General features: G+C 43.9%; 1 protein-coding gene across 1 annotated transcript; it reads left to right on the forward strand.

Moving 5' to 3' along the window:
* Positions 1-3,659: 3,659 nt before the first annotated feature.
* LOC143926538 (di-N-acetylchitobiase-like) lies at positions 3,660-24,506 on the forward strand. Its single transcript, XM_077450345.1, has 7 exons — positions 3,660-3,845; positions 5,589-5,727; positions 10,658-10,866; positions 19,269-19,440; positions 21,225-21,322; positions 23,843-24,004; positions 24,090-24,506. The coding sequence occupies exons 1-7, from the start codon at positions 3,726-3,728 to the stop codon at positions 24,273-24,275; spliced, it is 1,086 nt and encodes a 361-aa protein (XP_077306471.1). The 5' UTR covers positions 3,660-3,725; the 3' UTR covers positions 24,276-24,506.
* The last annotated feature ends 1,411 nt before the right edge of the window (positions 24,507-25,917 follow it).

The raw sequence follows: 25,917 nt of genomic DNA on the forward strand, positions 1-25,917 counted from the left end.
AAATATTTTTGTTTAAAAATAACAAACATTATACTTACCTGCTCTGTGCAGTGGTTTTGCACAAAGAAGCCCATATCTTCCTCTTTTTGTGTCCCCCGCCAGTGCTCCTGGGCCCTCCCTCCTGCCAAGTGCCCCCACGGCAAGCAGCTTGCTATGGGAGCTCCCGAGCCTAGCCGCTGATCAATGCGTCCATTCAGACACGGAGCTGCAGCCTGGCCCCACCCCCTCTGTTCATTGACTCACTGACTTTGACAGCAGTGAGAGCCAATGGCCTCGCTGCTGTGTCTCAGCCAATCAGGAGGGAGAGTCTCGTGTGGCTGAGGCACTCATGCACATCGCTGGATTGAGATGCTGCACACAAAAGGTTTTTTGATGATTTATTAGGGTATTGGTTATTAGCTTTTTATACATTGGTTTTGGTATAAAAGCCTGGTCTCTATCCTCCACTGCAATTAAGGAATATAGCCTTATAGCGGACAGCCCCACCGAATGGATGGTGGAGAAGCAGCATGCATGAGATCATTCTTTTGCTTATTGCCCTCCTGCAAGTATGTTCACAATTCTAGACTGACAGCACTATGCAAAGCAACAGAGCCCCAATTGTCTTAAAATGTAGATCCTCCCTCTGAGCGCTGATATAAAGGGGAGTACCAGATTATAAAATAAAAGATTTAAACAAGCTGTGTTTTTTATTTTTTTTTAAATTGTATTTAACTTGAGTATGAAACTAGTTTATAAATACATTTGTAGCACTAACTCACGGAGGAGCGGCTGATTTAATTGGGCTTACCGTTACCTTTTTCATCTTGTGTTTGTTTAGGGGTTTCCCGAGGTAGATGGCCCAAGAACTGTAGAGACTGATCACCACCATTTTTATTTGCAAAAATAGTTAACGAACAGTCTCTCAACATAGGGTTAGAGGGTTTAGGTAGGAAAGTCCAGGTACTCTTATGCCGTGTACACACGATTGTATTATCTGGCGGACTTGGTACAGTGGACCAGAGTCTGCCGGACAATCCGCCCGTGTGTGGGCTCCGGCGGACTTTTTTGTTCCCAAAAGTCCGGCGGACTTAGAAAGAAGTTTTGACTCAAAATTGTCGGCCGGACTCGGCAGTCCGGCGGACAATCCGCCCATCTGTGTGCTAGTCCGCTGAACTTTTGAAATGAACGGACTTGCCCACACACGGAGAAAAGTCAGTTCATTTTGAACGTGGCTCCAGGTAAATGGAACTAGCAAAGGAAGTCAATGTTGCTGCCTCCATCGGCGACATTGACACCTCGCTAGCCCCGTCACCTGGTATAGATTTAAAGGGGAAGCCCTACGCGGAAAAAACGGTCCATATCAGACCCTTATCCGAGCACGCAGCCCGGCCGGTCAGGAAAGGGGGTGGGGACGAAAGAGCGCCCCCCCTCCTGAGCAGTACCAGGCGTGCCCTCAACATGGGGGGAGGCTTTGGGGAAGGGGGGCCCTGCGGCCCCCCCACCCCAAAGCACCTTGTCCCCATGTTGATGAGGACAAGGGCCTCTTCCCGACAACCCTGGCCATTGGTTATCGGGGTCTGCGGGCAGGGGGCTTATCAGAATCGGGGAGCCCCCTTTAATAAGGGGGCCCCCAGATTCTGGCCCCCTACCCTATGTGAATGAGTATGGGGTACGTTGTACCCCTCCCTACCCATTCACCTGGGGAAAAAAGTGTACATAAAAAAAAAAACAACACAAGTTTTTAAAATACTTTATTAGACAGCTCCGGGGTCTTCTCTTCTTCCGTCTTCGGGGGTCTTGTCGCCGGACTCCTCCGCTATCTTCTGCTAGCTCTTTTACTAGCAGAGGAGCCCGGCTTTCTCTGTCCGGGGGTCTTTTTCCAACTTCGGGGGTCTTGTCCCACTCTTCGGGGGTCTTAAATCAAAGCATAGTCATGTGTTAGAATGGCCCAGTCAAAGTCCAGACCTAAATCCAATTAAGAATCTGTGGCAAGACTTAAAAATTGCTGTTCACAGACCGATTGCTGTTCCATCCAATCAGACTTGAGCTATTTTGCAAAGAAGAAAGGGCAAAATGTCCCTCTCTAGATGTGCAAAGCTGGTAGAGACATCCCCAAAAAGATGTAATTGCAGTGAAAGGGGGTTCTACAAAGTATCGACTCTGGGGGGCTGAATACAAATGTACACCACACTTTTCATATATTTATTTGTAAAAAAAATAATTTATCATTTTCCTTCCACTTCACAATTATGTGTCACTTTGTTGGTCTATCACATAAAATCCCAATACAATACATTTGGTTGTGACATGACAAAATGTGGAAAGTCTCAAGGGGTATGAATACTTTTTCAAGGCATTGTATGTACATTGAAGAGATTTTAACAAACTTTGTAGCAGAGTATAACCTTTTTTGTTGCTCTGGTGAGAAAGCTGTTTGTTTCACCAGACTGATTGTAAATAGGAGGGTCTGGTGTGAGGGGTGCGCTCCCTGTGCTCTGATGGGGAAAGTTACAGGACTTACAAAGTATTTAGAGAGTATCCCACCAAAAGTGAAATTCCTATTGTAGGAGATTCCTAAAATGTGACATCTTAGTGCAGACTTATGGCAAAATCAGTGAGTCAATCAAACAAGCAGGAAATGACAAATCAGGGATGGGGGTTAGCAACAGCCATTTAGAGGGGAGTAAAAAAAATGTTTTTCCAAATGTTATTATTTTTTATTTATTTTTTTAGGCACATTCATGAATTTATTTTATTTTTATTTTTTTTGGGGTGTAACACCACTTTAAAGTGGGAGTTCGCCGGGAGTTCCGCCGTTTTTTTTTTTTAAAAAGCCAGCAGCTACAAATACTGCAGCTGCTGACTTTTAAAATAAGGACACTTACCCGCCCAGCGCGCCCGCGATGTCGGCACCCGAAGCCAATCTCTCGATTGTCTCTCGGGTGCTGCCGCCACCATCTTGGGTATGGGAATCAGGAAGTGGAGCCTTTCGGCTTCATTTCCCGGTTCCCTACTGCGCATGCGCGAGTCGCGCTGCGCAATAAGGATGGTCCCCGCTGTCTCTGGGATCTGTGTGTTTCCCAGCAGGCAGCGGGGGACTTTCGGAAAGGGGCGTAGATTCTGCAGAATCTACGCCCCTTTCCGCAGATAGCTATGCCGGAAGTGGGTGCAGATACCTGTACTGTACAGGTACCTGCACCCCCTCCCCCCTGAAAGGTGCCAATTGTGGCGCCGGAGGGGGGAGGATTCCAATGAGCGAAAGGTCCATTTTAGGGTGGACCTCCGCTTTAAGAAAAATAGAAATAATGTTTGGGAGTTATAAGTAATTTTCTAGCAAAAAAAATAAAAAACTGTTAAGTGCCAGGAAAAGCCTGATCTTCAACATGTGTGAAAAAAATTGCAAAACCGGTTTTGGCGGTGAACGGGTTAGAGCCTCAGCACGGGGAAGTGGATTTTCAGGTGAGAGGTGATCAGAACCAAGCGGCCCGGTTTCCTCTGGGACAGATCACCTTAGTGATGAGGAGGGATAACAAGTCTAGTAATAGTACACTGACTGTAGACACATAGAACCTCCTCCAATCAGAACTCTTTCCTCATCAGCTGACTTTGTTGTGTTCCTCTCTCTACAATGAGGAGTAGCTGACCTGTCAATCATCTGGCCCCGCCCCCCTGCTCGCCAGTCCCCGCCCCCCGGTGTATCTCCCAGGCACTGCAGGCGGGAGGGCGGTCGGTGTGCGGGAAGGATGGGGGGGATGAGTGCTGTGTGTCTGATCCTGTTGTTCGGGGCTGCTGTGTGCCTGGCTGCCTGTCCCTGCTCCGATCCGGCTCTCTGCGATCCCATCCAACACTCCCGGGACTCCGAGGTACATTGTGATCCGCAATCCTCACATTGGAACTTCCTGCTTCTCCTTCTATCACTGAGCCCGGAGCCAATCACACAGCAGCTCTCGTCCCTGCACTGCCACCTAGGAGATGAGAGCTGACATCTGATTGGTTATTGATCTGTGGGGGGGGGGGTGCAGGATTAGGAGATGAGTGCTGACTTCTCATTGGTTATTGATCTGGGGGGGTGCAGAGGTAGATGAATTCTGACATGATTGCACCCCCCCAATCAATAACCAATCATATCCCAGAATTAATCTAACTCTGCTATCTCCCCCCCCATCAATAACCTGATCAATTCTGGGATATAATTGGTTATTGATTGGTGGGGGGATGTAGAGTTAGATCAATTCTATGATATGATTGGTTATTGATTTGGGGGGCGGGGATGCAGAGTTGGATCAATTCTGGGTTATGATTGGTTATAGATTGGGGGGGGGGTTTGCAGAGTTAGATCAGTTTTGGGATGTTATTGGTTTTGGGGGGGGGGGGTTGCGGAGTTAGATCAATTATGGGATATGATTGGTTATAGATTTGGGGGGGGGGTTGCAGCGTTGGATCAATTCTGGGATATGATTGGTTATTGATTTTTGGGGGGGGGTTGCGGAGTTGGATCAATTCTGGGATATGATTGGTTATTGATTTTGGGGGGGGGGGTTGCGGAGTTGGATCAATTCTGGGATATGATTGGTTATTGATTTTGGGGGGGGGGGGTTGCGGAGTTGGATCAATTCTGGGATATGATTGGTTATAGATTTGGGGGGGGGGGGTTGCGGTGTTGGATCAATTCTGGGATATGATTGGTTATTGATTGGGGGGGGGGGGGTTGCAGAGTTAGATCAGTTCTAGGATATTATTGGTTATTGGTTTTTTTTTTTTTTTTTTTTTTTGGGGGGGTGCAGAGTTAGGTTGATTCTGGGATATTATTGGTTATTGATTCGGGGGTGGGGTGCAGAGTTAGATCAATTCCAGGATATGATTGGGTATTGATCTGCGGGATGTAGAGTTTGGAGATGAGTGCTGACCTCTAACAAGTTATTGATCTGGAAGAGGTGCAGAGGTTGTTGAGTGCTGACATCTGATTGGTTCTTGCTATGTGGGATGGAGCATTAGAAGATGAGTGCTGACCTCTGGTCATTGATCTGGGGGATGCAAACTTCAGGGACGAGCGTTTCCAATAATTTGTTCTGGAAAAAGCAGAGTTAGGAGATGAGCGCTGACACCTGATTGGTTATTGTCTTATGGGATGCAGAGTTTTATAGCTACATATTCTTCTGATTGCTGATCAGGAAGATGATGAGATGGGCCGTTTTCCATGCATTTAGAGCTCTTCCACACTTGTGGTGGAGTACAGTGCCGTCTGAAGAGTGATCCGCATTCAGATCGCTTTTCAGTGGACAGGCGATGGGCGTTAGCATTGTATTGTCTCTCCACCACCCGATTTAACCCTTTAGTGCTGCACTACTTCTCTGTAAATGCATGTGGCATTACCCCATTGAACTTGATGGGTGAGTTTGACAGGCGGTGGCATTTGTCAGACTCTGCACACCGAGTTAAAAATGCCGTGAAGCACATCTCATACTGGAGTCCAATGGAAACCTTTTTTTGCTAAATGTCTGTCCTTCACTAGGAGCGGCGGGGACTTCTGTGGGATGTTGCCGGCTCTCCAGGATGAGCAAAATATGATTAATAACCACTGACCTCCATTCTGTTCCTCTTTCTAGGTCTATGTCTTCTATGTACGTGGCAAAAACTGGAAGCACTATGATTGGTCTAAGGTGACCACAGTGGCTTTATTTGCACCTTATGACCCCGAACTGATGTGCTTCGCACACTCCAAAGGAGCGAGATTCGTGCTAAAGGGTGAGAACGGCATTAAAATTAGCTTGATGGGCTCCAATAAACGCTGTTACAGGATACATAACCCGGGTCACTAATGCATTGTAAAGGGTATAAAACATTGCTGGACAGGTGAATATATTGTCAGCATCCGGCAGGCTGAATTAGACACTTTTTTTTTTGTTTGTTTGTTTTGAAAATTCTGTTTTTGTAGAAAATAGCAATCCCAAAAGGCAACGAGAACAAAAAAATATATACAAAATCTTTCAGGCAGGACTAAAACAGTCCCTTCTTCCCCCTGCCCACCCCCTTCTTGCCTCCCCTAAGTCCTCCTGCACACTGGAGATTTTTTGATGTTTTTGCAGCAGCTGTTTTTGGCTGTAGATTTCGTCTTCTGGGGTCCCTCTGTGGCTCTCATGCCTCCTCCCCGCATCATATAACCCCCTAGGAGAAGCGATCTCCCGGAGGGGTTTACCTTGCGCCATTGGATTTAATTGCCAGCAATGGCTGCACTGCCATCAATCTATCCAATCAAGAGTCGGGACACCGTGGAGAGAGGGATGGAAATACAGGGCTCGCGTAAGTAAAACGGAGGGGCAGGGGGGCTGATCACTGCCAGGTGTTTCTTCACCTTAATGCATAGGATGCATTAGGCCCCTTTCACACTAACGTCCCGTTCAGGCCCGCCTGTCAGTTTTTCAGGCGGACCTGAACGGGTGCTCCATAGAGCTCTATGGAGCGTCGGATGTCAGCGGTGACATGTCCGCTGACATCCGACCCGCTCCGATCCGAAAAAGTGTGACGGAGGAAAAAGCTATTTTTCCATCCGTCTGCGGATCGGATCGGATGACGACGGGCACTGCGGTCCGTCGTCATCCGATCTCCCATAGGGGAGAGCGGCGCTGTGACAGGTCCGTCCCTGCACAGTGTGCGGAGACAGACCTGTCATCTCCCTGCTCAGCGGGGATCGGCGGAGTGATCCCCGCTGAGCAAACGGACATCCACGGGGCGGATCAGAACTGATCCGCCCCGTGTGAAAGGACCCTTAAGGAGAAAACACACAAGAGTTTACAACCCCTTTAAAAATTGATTACACCTGATGTACTGAGGCCTGTCTAATTTCTCAAGGCCCTGAAATGTCAGGATAGTACAAATACCCCCAAAATTACCCTTTTTTGGAAAGTATACAGTCCATGGTATTTAGTAAGAGGCATGGTGAGTTTTTTTGAAGTTGTAACTTTTTCCCCACAATTCTTAGGAAAAAAAAAAACTTTTTTTGTGTTTAAAAAAAAAAAAATAAAAAATTGTCATAAGTTATTTCTTACACACAGCATATTCATACTTTCAATTACACCACAAAATACATTCTGCTACCCCTCCTGCGTATGGCATTATCACATGTGTGTGACTCTTTTTCACAGCCATACAGAGGCCCAACATGCAGGGAGCACCATCAAGCGTTCTTGGAGCATATTCTACACATCTAATTTCATTCCTACCTATCACACTTTTGAAGGTCCTGGAGCACCAGCGTAGTAGAATTACCCCTAAAATGACCCCATTTTGGAAAGCAAAACATACATTCAATAAGGCATTATGAGTCTTTTGAACATGTCATTTTTTTTTCCACACGTTTTTGGAAAATGTGGAAAGAAAATGGAAATGTCCATTTATAAGCTTTTTCTAACACATAACATGTACATAGAAAAAATGACAACAAAATACATTCTGCTACTCCTCCCGAGTACGGCGATACCACATGTGTGAGATTTTTACACAGCCTGGCCACATAGAGAGGCCCAACATGCAGGGAGCATAAATTACATATATCATTTCCGGACAACCTTTTTCCATTTTGGAAAGCAAACACCCCAACGTATATTCTGAGGCATGGGCCGGGGACAGGTAACAAGGTTTTTCCAATGGGCTGGCGACGGGTACTGATGGTTTTTTTTTTTTTTTTTTTTTTTTTTTTTTTGGGGGGGGGCGGAGAACCCAGTAATAGCACTACAGCCATTTGTTAACATTTGTGACTGGCTGTGATTGGACATAGCCGATCACGTGGTAAAGAGCCAATTAAAAATTTTATAATAGAAATTATAAAAGTTTTTTTTTTTTTTCTTTTTTCTTTCAAAATTTTGCGCAGTGGTGATTAAAGTGGAGGGCCACCCTGAAAAAAAAAAAATATTAAAAACTACAAAAAAAAATAAATGAAAAAAAAAATTATTTTTTTTTTTACTTACCAGAAATGCCTGTTGCTAGGCACATAATCCTAATCTTTCTCTTCCTCCTCCGTGGAGATCTTCTGGTCTTCTCTCCTTATCGCATTGTCTTCTGGGTAATGGGTCGCGCTGTGTTCTGGGAACTGTGTGTTCCAGAACACAGCGCGTCCCATTCACAAAACGCTGCGTGACTCGCGCATGCGCAGTAGGAAACGGGCAGTGAAGCCGTAAGGCTCCACTGCCTGTTTCCCTTAGAAGGAATGGCGGCGCCGAGAGCTGAGGGACGGGTCGGCCTCGGGCGGCTGACATCGCGGGCGCCCTGGACAGGTAAGTGTGCTTAAGGCTAGGTTCACACCATAGCGATGCGGGAACGCCGCAAATCCGCGGCGTTTTGCCGCATCGCATGCCTCCCGCCGGCAGTTCACACTGCCCTATGCGGACTGCTGGGAGTGTCAATAAAATGTTAATGACACCCCCAGATCCGTCTGCATATCGCAGTGCGATCTACACATTTGCACAGGAATCGGATCGCATGGTGTGAACACCCATGCGATCCGATTCTGCTGCGGACCAAAAAAAGGGTCCCGTGCGAGTTTGCGGCGGGTGCGATGCGAGTTCAGCCATACTATCTGTATGGCTGAACTCGCATCGCTACGGAGATCGGATGTGATTTGCACTGCAGTGCGGTGCGAATCACATCCGGATCTCCCACCCGCAGCAGTGTGAACCCAGCCTAAGTCAGCAGCTGCAGCGTTTGCATTTTTTTTTTTTTTTTTTAAACGGCCCTCCTCTTTAAATACCACCAAAAGAAAGCTCTAGTTGTGTGAAATTTTTTTGGGCAGTGTTGCATGACTGAGTAATTGTCATTCAAAGTGTAATGGTCTGAGTAGGAAAGGAGTGAAAGTGAATATATATATAACAATTTCATTCCACATACCCCAGGTCTCTTTTGTATGGATCATTGTGTATATACACAGGCCCGGATTGGCCATAGGGCAAACCGGGCACTTGGCTGCAAGTCCTTGCGAGGCTCAAGGCTTGAGCTTGCGCCGCTCATCCAGCCTTTCCTTGGCCACCCAGCTGCCAGTTAAGCTCAGCCATCAGCGCCGGGGGAGGAGCTAGATGAGACGCCTTCGGCCTCTGCGCGGCTGCACGGCCGCCTGTATAGGTCAGCCGGGAGGAGGAGCCAGAGCAAACACCGTGGAGCTGGTCTTCTGTCAAGAAGTGCCGGAAAACGTGAGTTCAGCCCCCCCTGTAAACTGCATAGGAGGAGGGGTGGCTAGGCTGCATATAGAAGAATAATTCTCTATATCCTCCTCCTGCAGTAGCGGAATGCCTCCGAGAGGTAGAGGAGAAGAATTCGGAGACTGCAGGAGGAGGATGGAGCAAATTATTCTTCTATATGCAGCTGCCCCCACCCCTCCTCCTATCCTGCTTCTCTCTGCTGCTCCCCCCTGGGCTCTCCACAGCACCCATGTTCTCCACCCCCCCCCCCGTGCTCTCCACTGCCCCCCCCCCTGTGTTCATCATCCCCATGCTCTCCGCCGCCCTCCCTGTGCTCTCCACCTGCCCACATGCTCTCCACTGCCCCCCTGTGTTCTCCACCTCCCCCTATGCTCTACGCTGCCCCCCTGTGCTCTCCTCTTCCTCCCTGTGTTCTCTGCCTCTCCCCTGTGCTCTTGCCCCACCCCATGTTCTTAAGGTTCTTCCCTGTACTCTCCAACCTCCCATGCTCTTTCCTGGTCCCACCTCACCCCCCCCCCCCCCTACACCTCTGGGGGGGTTCCCCCCCCCCCCCCTCTCCAGGGGATCTGTCAGGGAGGAGAGTGGGGAAGGGGCCGATTAATATGTCATGGGCGGCTCAATGCAAAATGCCCAGGCCTATTTTTTGTCCCAGTCCGGGCCTGTATATACAGCTCAGCTTGAGCTATTGATCTCTGTAAAGAGCAGGCCTTTTCAGCAAAGTAGGTAAAGAGAGCTTGGAAATTAATGTCTAAAGTTCCACCTGATGGGTTTTGTGTGTGGTGTGTTTTTATAATCCTGATCATAGGAAAGTACATGCAAAACCACTAAACATTGCCTTTAATTGATGCAGGGCCTGGAGCGCATTCGATTTTTGTTAAAAGAAACAAAAAAAAAACTGAACTTGTCCTGTTAATGCTGTAACCTTCCCAGAAGTGATCCTAATTGGTCTTTGTGTTAAAGAGCAACTCCACTTTCTTTGACAAAAATAAATAAATCACAAATAAATAAAAAATGTTATTAAAATTACCTTTCCTTTTGACTCTGTGGCTCTGTAATTTTCTGTAACATACAGTATGGCTGCCTGGAGGTGTTCGGGAAACAGAATGTCATCTAGAAACATAATTTCCTGCTTGTGTGATTGGCTCACTGATTTTTTCCATAAGTCTGCACTAAGATATAAGTAAAATTTCAGGCATCCCCTGCAACAAAAATGTAATTTTTGGTGAGCGACTCCCAATAGGAAATCACGCCTAAAGAGATGCAGACCCAGCAGCTTTCCTCAATTAAAGCCCTGCAGGTGCAGCAGCTGATTGATAAATATGACACCACTCCCATTAAACTCACTTTCCCACATGGACACAAACACACAGGGATTTCTTTAGAATAACAAAAGGTAGGAATCTGCAACAACGTTTGTTATAATACTTGCAATGTACATAGATCACTCAACAAAATTGGAGTTGCGTGTTAATTCTCTCTATTTGTAGGTGATGTACCATTGAAGGAAATCCTAGACCCAAAGCAGAGATCTGCCTGGATTGCAAGGAAGGTGAACCTGGCCAAGACTCAGTATATGGACGGGATCAACTTAGATATTGAACAACCGATACTTCCACATACACCCGAGTATTACGCTCTAACGGATCTGGTGAATGAAACCACAGAGACCTTCCACCGAGAAATTCCGGGATCTCAGGTGACCAAGATGCTTTTACTTGCAGCTTATTTAGAGAGCACCAGTCACCGAGTTTAAAGGATTTTTATAGACTTGGCCTAAATTTACCCCCCATACATATCTTTCTACCTCCTAGATTATTCATATCGTTTTCTATGACCTTGATCCTGTAGCAGAAAACTGCTTTTATTACTCCTTGTGACATCAGAACTCTGCTTTTATATTTCTTGCCGGGTCAGCAGCTGGGAGCTCAATTCCTATCGTGGATGAAAATAATCTGTTTCTAAATTAATACAATTTTTAAATGAATAAACGTCATATCAGTACCCCCCCCCCCCCCAATCACATTAGACTTCTCCTATACTGCCTTACATCAGGGCCCCCATTATAGCCCCCCTTACATCAGGGTCCCCATCGGAAGCACTGCACTATCTGGGGATATGCCACTGGCCCTAGCTGTGGGATGGATAACCTCTTGTGGCAGTACGGTTGTGGCCCCCCAGGCTGTAGTTTGAAGACCCCTGATCTGCAACAATGCAGAAATCTGGCAGAGTGTCAGCTTGTAATTCAGGACATTAATAAGATCCGCATTAGGCACATCCAGAGTGCACGAAGTCTTATGTGTGCGTTTACATCGGTGTCCAGGACTTCGGACTGCATAGTTGATGAGCAAGCTATGTGCTTTGTGTACTTTCAGACAGAGAGATCATTCTGGCACCCGTTACTACAAACCCCAACCATGTCGTCATCCCCTCCCATTTTATTGTGCAACAGTAATAAGGCCATGCTGTCTGCCAGATATTATATTATCATGTTTACCCTTTGAGAGAACAGAAGCTAAAATTGCTTTAAAGGGTGACTCCACTTTTGTGGGAAAAAAGTGGCAAATAAAAAAAATATATAAACTTCTACAATTGCAACGCAAGTCATATTGTCATTGAAGGTCACTAAAAATGACCTTTCCTTTTCAATCTGCAGTGCTGCAATTTTCTGTAAAATGCAATATGGCTACCTGGAGGCCTTGTGTACACAGGTGATATACAGTGCCTACCAGAACAATCATTTCCTGCTTGTGTGGTAGGTTCACTTGTCTTCCCAGAAGTCAGATTTTGGGCATCCCCTGCAACAACAAAAACTTTTTTTTTTTTTTTTGTGAGACACTCCCAAATGGAAAAACACGTCTAAAGGGATGCAGACCCTAGTTTCATAGTTAGTAAGGTTGAATAAAGACATCAGTTCATCCAGTTCAACCTGAGTGAGTGTCTACAATTGTCCCTATCCCTGTACATTGCACACTCACATCAGTCCCTACCCTCAATGAGCCCACAATCCAAGGTCCCCATTCATATACTGGGGCCAATTTTGGACAGAAGCCAATTAACCTACCTGCATGTCTTTGGATTGTGGGAGGAAACCAGAGTAGCCGGAGGAAACCCACGCAGGCACAGGGAGAACATGCAAACTCCAGGCAGGTAGTGTCGTGGTTGGGACTTGCAGGGGAAACCCTGCCACTTTCCCCTGCAAGTCCAGCAGCTGAATAATATTTATGAAACTGCTCCCATTCACATTCATTTTTCACATGGACACAGACAAACCAACATCTTTGTTCAGAATAACAAAAGGTAGGAATCTGCAACAAAGTTTGTTAAAATCCCTGCATTGTACATAGATCACCCAGAAGGGAAACTTTAACCGTCTCCAGAACGCTCCATGTACATTTACTGCGGCAGGGGGCCCGGCTGCATGAAATCGCCTACCTGTAGATTGTAAGCTCTAACGAGCAGGGCCCTCTGATTTTCCCCTGTATTGAATTGTATTGTAATTGTACTATCTGCCCTAATGTTGTAAAGCGCTGCGTAAAACTGTTGGCGCTATATAAATCCCGTATAATAATACCTGTACGTGATTTCATGCACAGGGTTTACGGGGGCATGCGCGCCGCTCCCGCTGTGATTGGCTCCTGCTGTGTCCAATCGGCCCGCCGATCGTCCACAGGAGAGATGCATCAGCCATCTGCCTGTGTAAACAAGGCAAACGGAGGATCTGTCAGGAAGGGAAAGGGAGATCTTGTGATTCAGCTTGGCTGAATCACTGATCTCTTTTCCTTCAGTGTGACACGGCCCCGCACAGTTAGTAAGCACCACCTTAAGGAACATTTAACCCTTTGTTCACCCTCGTGTTAACCCCTTCCCTGCCAGTGCCATTTATACAGTAATCAGTGCATTTTCATAGCACCGATCACTGTATTGGTGTCACTGGTTCCCAAAAACTGTCACTCATTGTCAGATTTGTCTGCCACAATGTCGCAGTCTCTCTAAAAATCACAGAACATTGTCATTACCAGCTGACATTACCCGTCAAAAATAAGTCCCTAAATCCCGTAGTTTGTAGACGCTATAACTTTTGAGAAAACCAATCCATACACGCTTATTGGGATTTATTTTTTTTACCAAAAAATATGTAGCAGAATACATATTAGCCTCAATTGATATAGAGATGAAAGTAAAAAAAGTGTTTTTTTTTTTTTTTTTTTTTTTTATAGCGCAAAAAAATTAAAAGCGCAGAGGCGATCAAATACCACCAAAAGAGAGCTCTATTTGCGAGACATCCATTTTATTTGGGAACAGCGTCGCATGACCATGCAATTGTCAGATTTTTTTAAGTTTGCCCACTTAGAAACAAAAAGAGACAAAAATATCAACCAAATTTCCAGAGAAAAAACACACAATACAAATGTTATAAACTAAGTTACAGTTCAGTGAGTAAAATAAGTATTTGATCCCCAAGCAAAACATGACTTGGTACTTAGTGGAGAAACCCTTGTTGGCAAGCACAGAGGTAAGACATTATCAGGTTTGCACACATCTCAGAGGGATTTTGGTCCACTCTTCTATACAGAATTTCACTAAATCCTTAAAGCAGAACTCCGGGATTTTCAAAAATATACCCCATTAGTACACTCCCCCACACAAAACACTAAACAGTTATTACATTTGTGAAATGCCTTACTGTTTAAGCCCTTGTACACACGGTCGGAGAATCCGTCAGAATGTGTCCTATCGGACCATGTCGTCGGATAATCCGACTGTGTGTGGTATGCATCGGACTGATTCCGTCGGACCCAATTTTCCAACATGTTGAAAATATTTCCCAACCAACTGGGCCGATCGGACATACTACGATCATGTGTAGAGAATTTTGATCGGACCAAGTGCCACGCATGCTCAGATCAAATTCCTACATCAAAGCTATTGGCTACTAGCCTGAATGTAGTCCCATCGTAACGAAATTACGTCATCACGTTCTGAAAGATCGGATTTTGGTCCGACCGTGTGTATGCAACAGTTTCGGGCAAAATCCGACGGATTTGGTTGCGGAAATCTCCGACCGTGTGTACAGGGGCTTAGAGAGGTCTGGTTTAATTTTCAGGAAGTCGGCTCTAATTCAAAAAATGCATCTTTTCTGGCAGGGAGGATCTCTTAGAAGAGTGATTGCATCAGGGCCGTCTTTAATATTGATTGGACCCTGGGCAAAAAAATTTTTTTTGGGGGGCCCCCTCCCATGCAATTTCACTCTCCACCTGCTTTGAGACATACAATAAATAGAAGCTGGACTTAAAATCAGTTTACTGTATCAGATCAGGCAGCAATTGTGATTGGTTGCCAGAGGTTACAGCATATCATTACTGCTTACTGACTGGTTGCTAGAAGTTACAGCACACATTACGGCTCACTGATTAGTTGCTAGAGGTTACAGCACATGAATTCTGCTTCTTAATTAGTTGCTAGAGATTACTGTACAGTAATACTGCTCACTGATTGCTAGAGGTTACAGCACATCATCTTCTCACTGCAGGGAAGCATGATATACATATGAATGCCACCTTTATTTACATATCAATGCAGCTGGCCACAGCTATTTTCTTAGTAATGTCGCTGCTATTTACATATGAATGCCAGTTATTTACATGTAAACACAGGGTCGGCAGGTGAGTCATCTGTACACAACAACAGGGCTTAAACTGGGATAGTTGGCAAGTATGAGGCAGCTACTTTGGGCCCCACAACAATGACAGGGCCCAGGGCAGCTGCCCCTTTTGCCCTGCCTTAAAGACGGCCCTGGATTGCATCATATCCTCTTCTCTCTCTAACTGTAATCAGACTACATTTCCCATGAATCCTTGGGATGGGAGTGAATGTGGGAGGTACACTAGGCTTGTATATGTAAATGTGAACTCTCCCACTTCAACATAAATCACACCTCTCATTCTGCAGGGAGTCGTACGTAACACATGGTATGATAGGTTACAGCCTAATGCCCCATACACACGGTCGGACATTCCGACCATAAAATCCGTCAGATTTTTTTCAGAGATTTTTTGCCAAAACTTGTCTTGCATACACAAAGTTGCCGGAAAATCAGATCGTTCTGAACGCGGTGACGTACAAAGCATACGACGGGACTACGTAGAGGCCAGTAGCTTTCATCTACAAATGTTTTCTGAGCATGCGTGGCACTTTGTGCATTGGCATTTTCTACACACAATCGTAAAAAGTCAGATCGGATTTTGTTGTTGGAAAATTTTAGATCCAGCTCTCAAACTTTTTCCGTCGGAAATCGAATTTTCCAACAACATAATGCGATCTGACTTTTTCCGTCTGAATTTCTGACCGTGTGTATGGGGCATTATAAATACAAAGGATTTTATCATAAATGCAAACCAGTGCTACGTGTTGGTGTCGCACCAGTGCCGCGTGTAGGTGGAGACTGGCTAGGTCACTCTATGACCTTTTTTAATGTTTTTTTTTTTTTTGGCTTAGCAGTATGTTTTTGGTCATTGTCGTGCTGGAAGACCAGTCCATGACCCATCTTCAGTGTTCTGGCTGAGAGAAGAAGGGTCTCATCCAAGATTTTACAATTTGTGGCCACGCCCCTTGGCCCCTTAATGTGGCAAAGTCAGTCTGTACCTTTAGCAGAGAAACTGCCCCAAAGCATAATGTTTCAACCTCCATGCTTGACCATAGGAATGGTGTTCTTCAGGTCAGAGTCGGCAGCATTTTTCTTCCTCCAAACACACCTAGTTGAGTTGATGCCAAAGAGCTCAATTTTGGTTGATTCAGAGAAGGTTTGGGAGGAAGTGCTGTGATCAGATGAGACCAAAATTGAGCCCTTTGGCATTAACTCCACTAGGCGTGTTTGGAGGAAGAAAAATGCTGCTGACTCTGACCTGAAGAACACCATTCCTACGGTAAAGCATGGAGGTTGAAACATTGTGCTTTGGGGCCGACTTTGCTGCATTGAGGAGCCAATGGATGGGTCCATGTATTGTAAAATCTTGGATGAGAACCTTCTTCCCTCAACCAGAACACTGAAGATGGGTCATGGATGGGTCTTCCAGCATGACAATGACCCAAAACTTACTGCCAAGGCAACAATGGAGTGGCTTAAGAAGAAGCACATTAACCACTTAAGGACCAGGCCTCTTTTTCAGATTTGGCGTTTACATGTTTTTTTTTTGCTTGCTAGAAAATTACTTACTTAGAACTCCCAAATATATATATATATATATATATATATATATATATATATATATATATATATATATATATATATTATCACCCTAGAGAACAAAATGGTGGTCATTGCAATACTTTTTTTTTCACACCGTATTTGCGCAGCGATCTTACAAGCGCACTTTTTTGGGAAAAAAAATTCTCCTTTTTGAATAAAAAAAAATAAGACCACAGTAAAATGAGCCCCCTTTTTTTTTTTTTTTTTTTTTTTAAATATTGTGAAAGATAATGTTACGCCGAGTAAATTGATACCCAACATGTCCTGCTTCAAAATTGCGCCTGTTCGTGGAATGGCGTCAAACTTTTACCCTCAAAAATCTCCATAATCGCCATTTAACAAATTCTACAGGTTGCATGTTTTGCGTTACAGAGGAGGTCTAGGGCTGGAATTATTGCTCTTGCTCTACTGATCATGGCAATACCTCACATGTGTGGTTTGCCCGCCGTTTTCATATGCGGGTGCTACTCACGTATGCGTTCGCTTCTGTGTGCGAGGTCGTCAGGACGGGGGGGTTCAATTATTTTATTTTTATTTTTTCTTATTTATTTTACTTGATTTTATTTATTACACTTAGTTTTTTATTGTTTTTTTTTTTTTCTGGATCTTTGGTTGATATTCTGTCTCTATCATTTAAAGTACACCTATGATAAAATTATTATATTTGTATGTGATAGTGCCGCGCAATGTAAAAGAGAGAAGGGGGGGGGGGGGAAGGCAAAAAAGAAAGCAAAGAGAGAGGGGGGGGGGAAAAGGCAAAAAAGAAAGCAAAGAGAGGGGGGGGGGTGGAATGGGAAAGAAAAGGGGATGGAAGAAGAGAGACGGGTGAGTAAAGTGATCTAAAGTAGAGAGAAATTTTAAGGTCAATGTGACATACACTTGTGAGTGTACTTATAGTAGTACTCTATTTTGTAATATACAATCCTTACTTTAAAAAAATAAATTAAATGTGACATCTATCAGTGAATATTCATGCGGAGCTATACCAAGTATAAAAACACAATATTGGGATTAATGAAGTTCCCATACAGGTTATTGCCACAGCTAATAAAAAATAAAAAAATAAAAAAGTGCAAGTGGCAAATATAAATAATATCCGTGCAAACAATGTGTAAGCTTCACAATAAATGTAATATACAAAGTGTCCGTGCAAATAGATGTGCAAAACTGCAGATGACCAAAGGTATCCCAGGTAAAGTGCTGGTGCTCTTAAATCGTGCGGAAATGAAGAGGTGGTTCTCCTTTCCTTCACTCCATTCAATAAGTGGATGGGTGTCCACTTACCTTACTGCTGTAAGGTTACAGCGTGGACATGGGTTTTTTTTTTTTTTTTTTTTTTTCTTTTCTTTTTTTTAAAGCCTCTGTGTCCGCAAGCGGGGTGTCCCCAGGACAGTTTCGCTAGATGAGCTTGGGGCGTATGTGGTTTCTTTATTCCCATCAAATGCAATGGATGTACCTCACAAACAGCAAGAAGGATGCTTGATAGTGCAGTATGTTTAAAACTGATTTATTAGATTGCATAAAAAAGAAGGTACTCGCATTTAAAAGCAAATAACTAGGCACAGAAACGAGGGGCAAGCTCGTACGTCACTAACGGTATCTCGTTATTTCTGACGCGTGTTCGTCGCAGTCACGTGACTTCATCAGGGAAATTATTATAGACACTTCATATTTTTTTGTGGGCAAACTTTACAAAATTTGCTATGAATGGAAACGCAGGAACTGAGGTGCTCTAAACTAATGTGTGCTTCTCTATGCAATGCAGGCAGATCATGGCTGGTGGGGTGCTGTACACGGGTTCCTGAAAACATCACAGCACAATGTCTCCGCACTCCTCTCAAGAACTCCTGGCCCTGGTACAAGCCGTGTGCTGGCTATTGGGTGGACTTATGCGAATCTAAAAATACCTTGGCAAGCGTGTTTTGATTTCGGCAAAAATATTTTTGGTGACTAACACAATTTTAGTTGACTAAAATATGACTAAAACTATTCAGATGACTAAAATTTGTATAAAATGAAAATGCCATTTTAGTCAAGACTATGACTAAAACAAAATTTGAGGTCAAAATTTAAGTGTGAAGGAGTGGGTTTTCCTAGGCAGGCTGTATGTGCGGGCAAGTCTTGTGTACCTACCGGAGAGATCACCCACCACTCCTTATGCCAAGAGGAAATTAGGAGAAACCCCTCCTAGTAGGAGCCACAACACCTGGTCAGGCGTCAATCCCTTCTTCTCCTTGCCCAAAAATAAAAATTGGGTGGGAGGTAGTCTTTAAGGTGGTTGTAGACCATTTTAACCTACAGGTAAGCCTAGATTAAGGCTTACCTGTAGGTGCAAGAAATACACGGTTTAGGGGATATTTTCCTAAAAAAAAAAATGGGCACTGATGTCTACGGCGCAGACGCACTGAGCTTGTCGATAGTCAAGGCGATCATGCCGTCGTAGACGGCTCCCGCGTGCATGTGCCGGAAGGTGACATCATGGATGCTCCGGCCAGTCACAGCACCAGAGCAGCGCTACCCGGAAGTCACTCCCGGTATCGCAGCGGCGACTGAGGAGGTGAACGGGGGTCGCTTCGATCTCGGGTAAGTCATTCATAATGAGCTAGTATCCTATGCATACTAGCTCATTATGCCTTTTGTCCCGCAGGGTGTTTTTTTGTTTTTGTTGAATTGGATGGACTTGTCTGTCTTCAACCTGACTGGCTATGTAACTATGTGTTTGTGTTGTTGTGTGTGGTGTGTGTGTGTTGTTGTGTTTTTTTTTTTTTTTTTTGAGAGGGTTTACTTCCTCTTTAATGTTCACCATGAGTTTATTCAGATGTACTTTACAATCCCTGTTACTCTAATTGCAGGTGACGTTCGATGTTGCGTGGAACCCCAATTGTGTGGATAATCGTTGTTACAACTATTCTGCCATAGCGGAGCTGTCTGACTTTTTGTTTGTAATGTCCTACGATGAGCAATCTCAGATCTGGACTGAATGTATTGCTGGAGCCAACGCACCATTTAACCAAACCATAACCGGTGAGGGCAGAGCTGTGTGATGACATGTTGTTTTTTATTTCCAGTATATTCCACAATGCTTGACATAGCGCCTAGAAGATTTGTCTTTAGTCCCTGCCCCAGAGGAGCTTATTTTTTAATGTCTGCCAACAGGGGGAGATGTGTGCCACATCAGGAATCCCACACACTTCTTTAGGATCAGCTATATATTTTAAGAGATAGATAGAGATATATATATATGAAAAATATGGTGTGTGAGCGGTTTAAGAGAGAATTTCAGCAAATGTATTTTTTTGGATGACTTACAATTCCAATTTTGTTATGCCGTTCCAACACAGTCCTGCACACAGAGCTCCACATAACGCAAAACAAAACCAAAGAAATTCCCAGCTCAACCTCTGGGGGAATCTAGGATGGAAAAGGACCTGGGGGTCCTAGTAGATAGGCTCAGCAATGTCAAGCTGCTGCTAACAAAGCAAACAGAATATTGGCATGCATTTAAAAAGGGATCAACTCCAGAGATAAAATGATAATTCTCCCGCTCTACAAGACTCTGGTCCGGGTGCACCTGGAGTATGCTGTCCAGTTCTGGGCACCAGTCCTTACGAAGGATGTGCTGGAAATGGAGGGAGTACAAAGAAGGGCAACATAGCTGATAAAGGGTCTGGAGGATATTAGTTATCAGGAAAGGTTTGCGAGCACTGAACTTTATTCTCTCTGGAGACGAGACGCTTGAGAGGGGATATGATTTCAATATACAAATACTGTACTGGTGACCCCACAATAGGGATAAAATGTTTTTGTGGAAGGGAGTTTAACAAGACACGTGGCCACTCGTTAAATTTGGAAGAAAAGAGGTTTAACCATAAACTACATAGTGTTCTTTACTGTAAGAGCGGCAAGGATGTGGAATTCCCTTCCACAGGCGGTGGTCTCAGCGGGGGCATTAATGGTTTCAAGAAACTATTAGATAAGCACTTGAACGACCGCAACATACAGGGATATACAATGTAATACCGATGTATAATCACACACATAAGTTGGACTTGTCTTTTTTCGACCTCGCCTACTATGTAACTTACCGACCAGTCTGCAACCAACCAAATTATCCTGGATTAAAAACAGGGGTTTAGTTTGCACTGATTTGCTAATGCATGCATAAGCTACAGAACCACTTCACAACATCCCAATACTATCCAACTAAACTTTGAGAGACTCCATAGTAGAAGCACATGCATTATAATAGATGGGCAGACAGTAGGCGTGTCTGGAGGGTGCCCGCCGCTCCTTAAAGGCACAGGTGTGCGCTGGACACCCACCATATAGCACTATGAGTGCCAGCTCAGTTCGTCAGACTAAAATATGCATATGAAACAGAAGTTTAGACAGCTGCACTCGGGGGGGGGGGGGGGGGGGGGGGGAGAAAGTCCATCTTCATTGTGACATAAAAGCAACATAACACAGCAGCAAAACACTGTGGGGCATGAGAAAAGTCTAGGCGGTTTGCGCTACATCAGCGCTCAATCATTATTAAGCGCTGATGTAACGTGAAACGCGTAGACTTTTCTCATGTTTCTTGCTGCTGTGTTATGTTTCTTTTATGATGCAATGAAAATTGACTTTTTGCTGTCTTTGGATGGCTAATTGACATGGATAATGGAGCTCAACGTATCTAGTGCTACAGAAATATAAACTTTTTGCAAATACCAAATTTATAACAGGATCTTTGTGGGGCAATAAGATCCTGAAATGTTGTGGTTTTGGGTGCCTGCAGACATTTGTTAAAAATTGCATGTCTTTTTCAGGTTACCAGCAGTTCATTGATTTGGGAATTGACCCTGAGAAGCTTGTAATGGGCGTCCCGTGGTATAGTTATGATTATATCTGTCTCAATTTAACAGAGGTACGTTTTTCTTGTAGGTCTGTTTGCAAATACGATCGGCTGTGTCATTTATTGTACGCATGGGGAAAGCTGAAGTTCAACAATATATTTGCATCCTTTGCTCTTGGTTTAGTCTCTCACCTCACCAGTTAGAGGTCCACTTACAGTGTCTTGAAATGTATCACATTTTGTCATGTTACAACCAAAAAGGTAAATATATTTTATTGGGATTTTATGTGATAGACCAACACAAAGTGGCCCATAATTGTGAAGTGGAAGGAAGGCACCAGTCCTCAGGAAGGATGTACTGGAAATGGAGCGAGTACAAGGGCAACAAAGCTAATCAAGGGACTGGAGAATATTGGTTATGAAGAAAAGTTGTGAGCACTGAACTTTATTCTCTCTGGAGAAGAGACGCTTGAGACAAGATATGATTTTAATTTACAAATACTGTACTGGTGACCCCACAATAGGGATAAAACTTTTGTGGAAGGGAGTTTAATAAAACACATGGCCTCGCGTTAAAATTAGAAGAAAAGAGGTCTAACCTTAAACTATCTAGAGGGTTCTTTACTGTAAGAACGGCAAGGATGTGGAATTCCCTTCCACAGGCGGTGGTCTCAGCAGGGCACATGATGGTTTAAAAAAAAAAAACTATTAAATAATCACCTGAACGACCGCAACATACAGGGATATACAATGTAATACTGACATATAATCACACACATAGGTTGGACTTGATAGACTTTTTTCAACCTCAACCACTATGCAACTATGAAAATGATAAATGGTTTTCAATTTATTTATTTTTACAAATGAATATGTGAAAAGTGTGGCATGCATTTGTATTTAGCCCTCCTTTACTCTGATAACCCTAACTAAAATCCAGTGGAACCAATTGCTGTCAGAAGTCACCTAATTAGTCCACCTGTGTAATTTAATCTCAGTATAAATACAGCTATTCTGTGAAGCCCTCAGGTTTGTTAGAGAACCTTAGTGAATGAACAGCATCATGAAAACCAAGGAACATACCAGACAGGTCAGGGATAAAGTTGTGGAGAAGTTTAAAGCAGGATTACATTAAAAAAATAAAATAAAATCCCGGGCTTTGAACATCTCGCAAAGCACTGTTCAATCCATCATCCAAAAATGGAAAGAGTATGGGACAACTGCAAACCTACCAAGACATGGCCGTCCACCTAAACTGACAGGCCGAGCAAGGAGAACATTAATCAGAGAATCAGCCAAGAGGCCCATGATAACTCTGGAGGAGCTGCAGAGATCCACAGGACAACTATTAGTTGTGCTCTCCACAAATCTGACCATTATGGAGGAATGTCAAGAAGAAAGCCATTGTTGAAAGAAAGAGAGCCATTTGCAGTTTGTGAGAAGCCATGTGGGGGACGCAGCAAAAATGTGGAAGGCGGTGCTCTGGTCAGACGAGACCAAAAGTGAACTTTTTGGTCTAAAAGCAAAACTCTGTGTGGTGGAAAACTAACACTGCACATCACCCTGAACACACCGTCCCCACCATGAAACAAAGTCTAGACCAAAATCCAATTGAGAATCTGTGGCAAGACTTGAAAATCGCTGTTCAGTCGCTCTCCATCCAATCTGACAGAACTTGAGCTATTTTGCACTCTCTAGATGTGTAAAGCTGATAGAGACATCCCCAAAAAGACTTGTGATGAAAGGGGGTTCTACAAAGTATTGACTCAGGGGGGCTGAATATAAACGCACACCACACTTTTTGCATATTTATTTGGAAAACATTTTGAAAACCATTTATCATTTTCCTTCCACTTCACAATTATGTGCCACTTTGTGTTGGTCTATCACATAAAATGCCAATAAAATACATTTACGTTTTTTGGTTTGTAACATGACAAAATGTGGAAAATTTTGTGGCGTTTGAATACTTTTTCGAGGCACGATAGATCCATAGTGATTTATAATTTTATAGATATATTGTTTGGGAGCCACGTCGCACGACTGCGCAATTGTCAGTTAAAGCGATGCAGTGCCGAAACGCAAAAAGTGCTCTGGTCTTTGGCCAGCCAAATGGTCCGGGGCTGAAATGGTTACAAAGGAACAGTGAGGAAATCCATGCAAATTAAGGGAATTGCTTGGGGACCCCCAGGTCACCAGAAATATTGTCCCCATTGGAAGATTTCCCCTCCTATTACTTTTCCGGGGACAACCCAAAATTATTTTTTTTTTCTTTCACTTCCAATGATGTGCGCAGTTGCAGATCAAACCGAAGCTAGCATGCAGCTTCCTTTGGCTGAAAAGTATGGGAGGGTTTAGTTCAACTTTGTTTTTTGTTTTTTTAAATCTAACTTCACAAAATCGGTCATTGCCCCCTAAACTACAGTACTTTGACTTACATGTACATTCTCAAAACCAACTGCTGGACGTTGTAGAGAACTTGTAAAGTGATGGTGCATGAGCTCTCTCATCAACTGCTAGTGTAAAAAAAAAAAAAAAAAAATCAAAATTTGTCTTTGTTTCTAATGCACTAACGTTTTGTATTTCTCTAAGGATAACACGTGTGAATTGGAAAAACGTCCATTCCAAGGGGCTCCATGCAGTGACGCAGTAGGCCGCCAAGTACCCTACAGGATAATTATGAATCAGGTGAACAGTTCTCTGACGGGACGTTTATGGGACGATGAGCAGAAGGCTCCTTTCTATAATTACAAGGTTTGTATGTCTGTATGTATTGCTGTATTTTGCTCGTATTGCTTTCCATGACGATCTCGAAGTCAATATATAAAATGTTTTCCAGGACAATAAAGGGAACACTCATCAGGTGTGGTACGATGACCCGGAGAGTATAACACTGAAGGCAACCTACGTCAAGAAGCTCGGTCTCCGAGGGATCGGGATGTGGAATGGAGACCTCCTGGATTATTCTGATGATCCGGTAGCCCAGGAACAAACCAAGGCGATGTGGAAAGCGTTAACACCATAAGGGCTTCTGATAAACCGTCACCTGCAGCCCAGGAACATAAATGATTTGCTGCTAGGTTTTCTACCATAGATGATTCTTAAAAAAATGTCAACCCAACATTTCATTTTCCTAGTATATCTAAGCCCAAGAACTTCTTTTTTTTTTTTTTTTTTTCAGGATAAGAACATTTTTTTTGCAAACACAGAAAAACATCCAATGATCATGATTGAAATAAATTTTGCTTGAAAATTATATTTATCTGTCCAAGTGATTATCTGTAAACCAAGTAACCTCTCCTCCATATATACTGGAGAAGGGGAGGTGTTGGTAGTTTTGATGAGCACTCTTGGTAGTTCATTGATCCTTTCCGTTTTTCAGTAACTACCTGCTCGTATGAGGTACGGACAGACAGCTACACTGACAATCTGCAGGAGCCTGACATCGCACCTGTGATCCGCTGATTGGGAGTGGAATGCTTAAGGCTGGATTCGCACCTATACATTTTTAGTGCTTTTTGGAGATTTGCACTACAGAACGTGTTCCATAGGAAACCATGTTAAATTGACTGTAGTGCAAATCTGCAAAAAGCACTAAAAATGCATAGGTGTAAATACAGGCTCCCAATAAAACAATAAAAATTTTTTTTTTTTTTTTTTTTTTTTATAACCTGCAAAAGGTGTGCATTTTATTTATTTAAAAAAAAAAAAGAAAACTAATGCAGTCATCTAAGGACTGGTAAGATCTCAGATGCTTTTCAGAGTGGTTTAGGATGCTATGGGTTCATGAATGTATGTACAGAGCACAGAATTCCTGCATTCCAGGCATGTCTCCAACCACAAATGCTGCTCCTGTTGCCATGTATTCTAACCTGTCATAGACTTTGACAGGCTGCTAGAGGCAGGGATGGAGGCTCAACCTGTGCTTCGCGGGTGCCCAAAAATGCCAAGATTTGGTGCATTTACCACAGTCAGGGATCCACTTAGCTTCATAGTGATTTTACCATATCAAAGTCTCTGGATCTGCAAAACAACCGATTGTATTGTTTGAATTACCTTCTGGTGGCTACCTAGAGTATATCTAAAGCCTGTGTATGAAATGTACAGTAATTATACAGAGCAGCAAGCGTCTAATATGTAGAACAGGGGTGTCCAAACTTTTTTTAAGGAGTGCCACTTTGATGAAGTGAACACGCATGAGGGCTGACCATTTTGCCTGACATTCTTTGAACCATTAAAATTCAGTCTAAGTGTGTTCGTTCGAGGACTAATACACTGCCCAACAAGAATTCTCTTGCCTTTGTGGCTGTGTGTAGTGAAGAGATGAGCTTGGGCGTGTTATTTGGATATACCGTATTTATTGGCGTATAACACGCACCTTCACTTTAAGAGAAGTTTCAGGAAAAAAAGTAAATTTTAAATAAAGATCTGTGAAGCAAAATAAGGGTCAGTGCCCTTCTGCAACCTCACAAGTGCCTTGAATGCAGCCCCCCTGCCCCCATTGCCAGGAATGCAGCACCCACCATTGCCAGGAATGCAGCACCCACCCACCCACAAAAGATATATATGTCCAGATAACCAGGGGGGCCGTTCAAAACGGGAACATGGGCCACGATTGGCCCGTGGGCCGGACTTTGTACATGCCTGATGTAGAATTTTCATCAAAA

The sequence above is a fragment of the Lithobates pipiens genome, unplaced genomic scaffold (genome assembly GCF_037356315.1).
Source record: "Lithobates pipiens isolate NorthernLeopardFrog02 unplaced genomic scaffold, aLitPip1_a1.2 Scaffold_23, whole genome shotgun sequence".
In the NCBI taxonomy this organism is placed as follows: domain Eukaryota; kingdom Metazoa; phylum Chordata; class Amphibia; order Anura; family Ranidae; genus Lithobates; species Lithobates pipiens.

What these genes read in the sequence shown, in the direction of transcription:
- LOC143926538 (XM_077450345.1), top strand. Translation starts at nt 3,726, where the DNA reads ATGGGGGGGATGAGTGCTGTGTGTCTGATCCTGTTGTTCGGGGCTGCT. An exon ending in GAGAAATTCCGGGATCTCAG is followed by an intron (nt 10,867 to 19,268) that starts GTGACCAAGATG and finishes CTCTAATTGCAG; the next exon opens with GTGACGTTCGATGTTGCGTG. An exon ending in ATTTAACCAAACCATAACCG is followed by an intron (nt 19,441 to 21,224) that starts GTGAGGGCAGAG and finishes TGTCTTTTTCAG; the next exon opens with GTTACCAGCAGTTCATTGAT.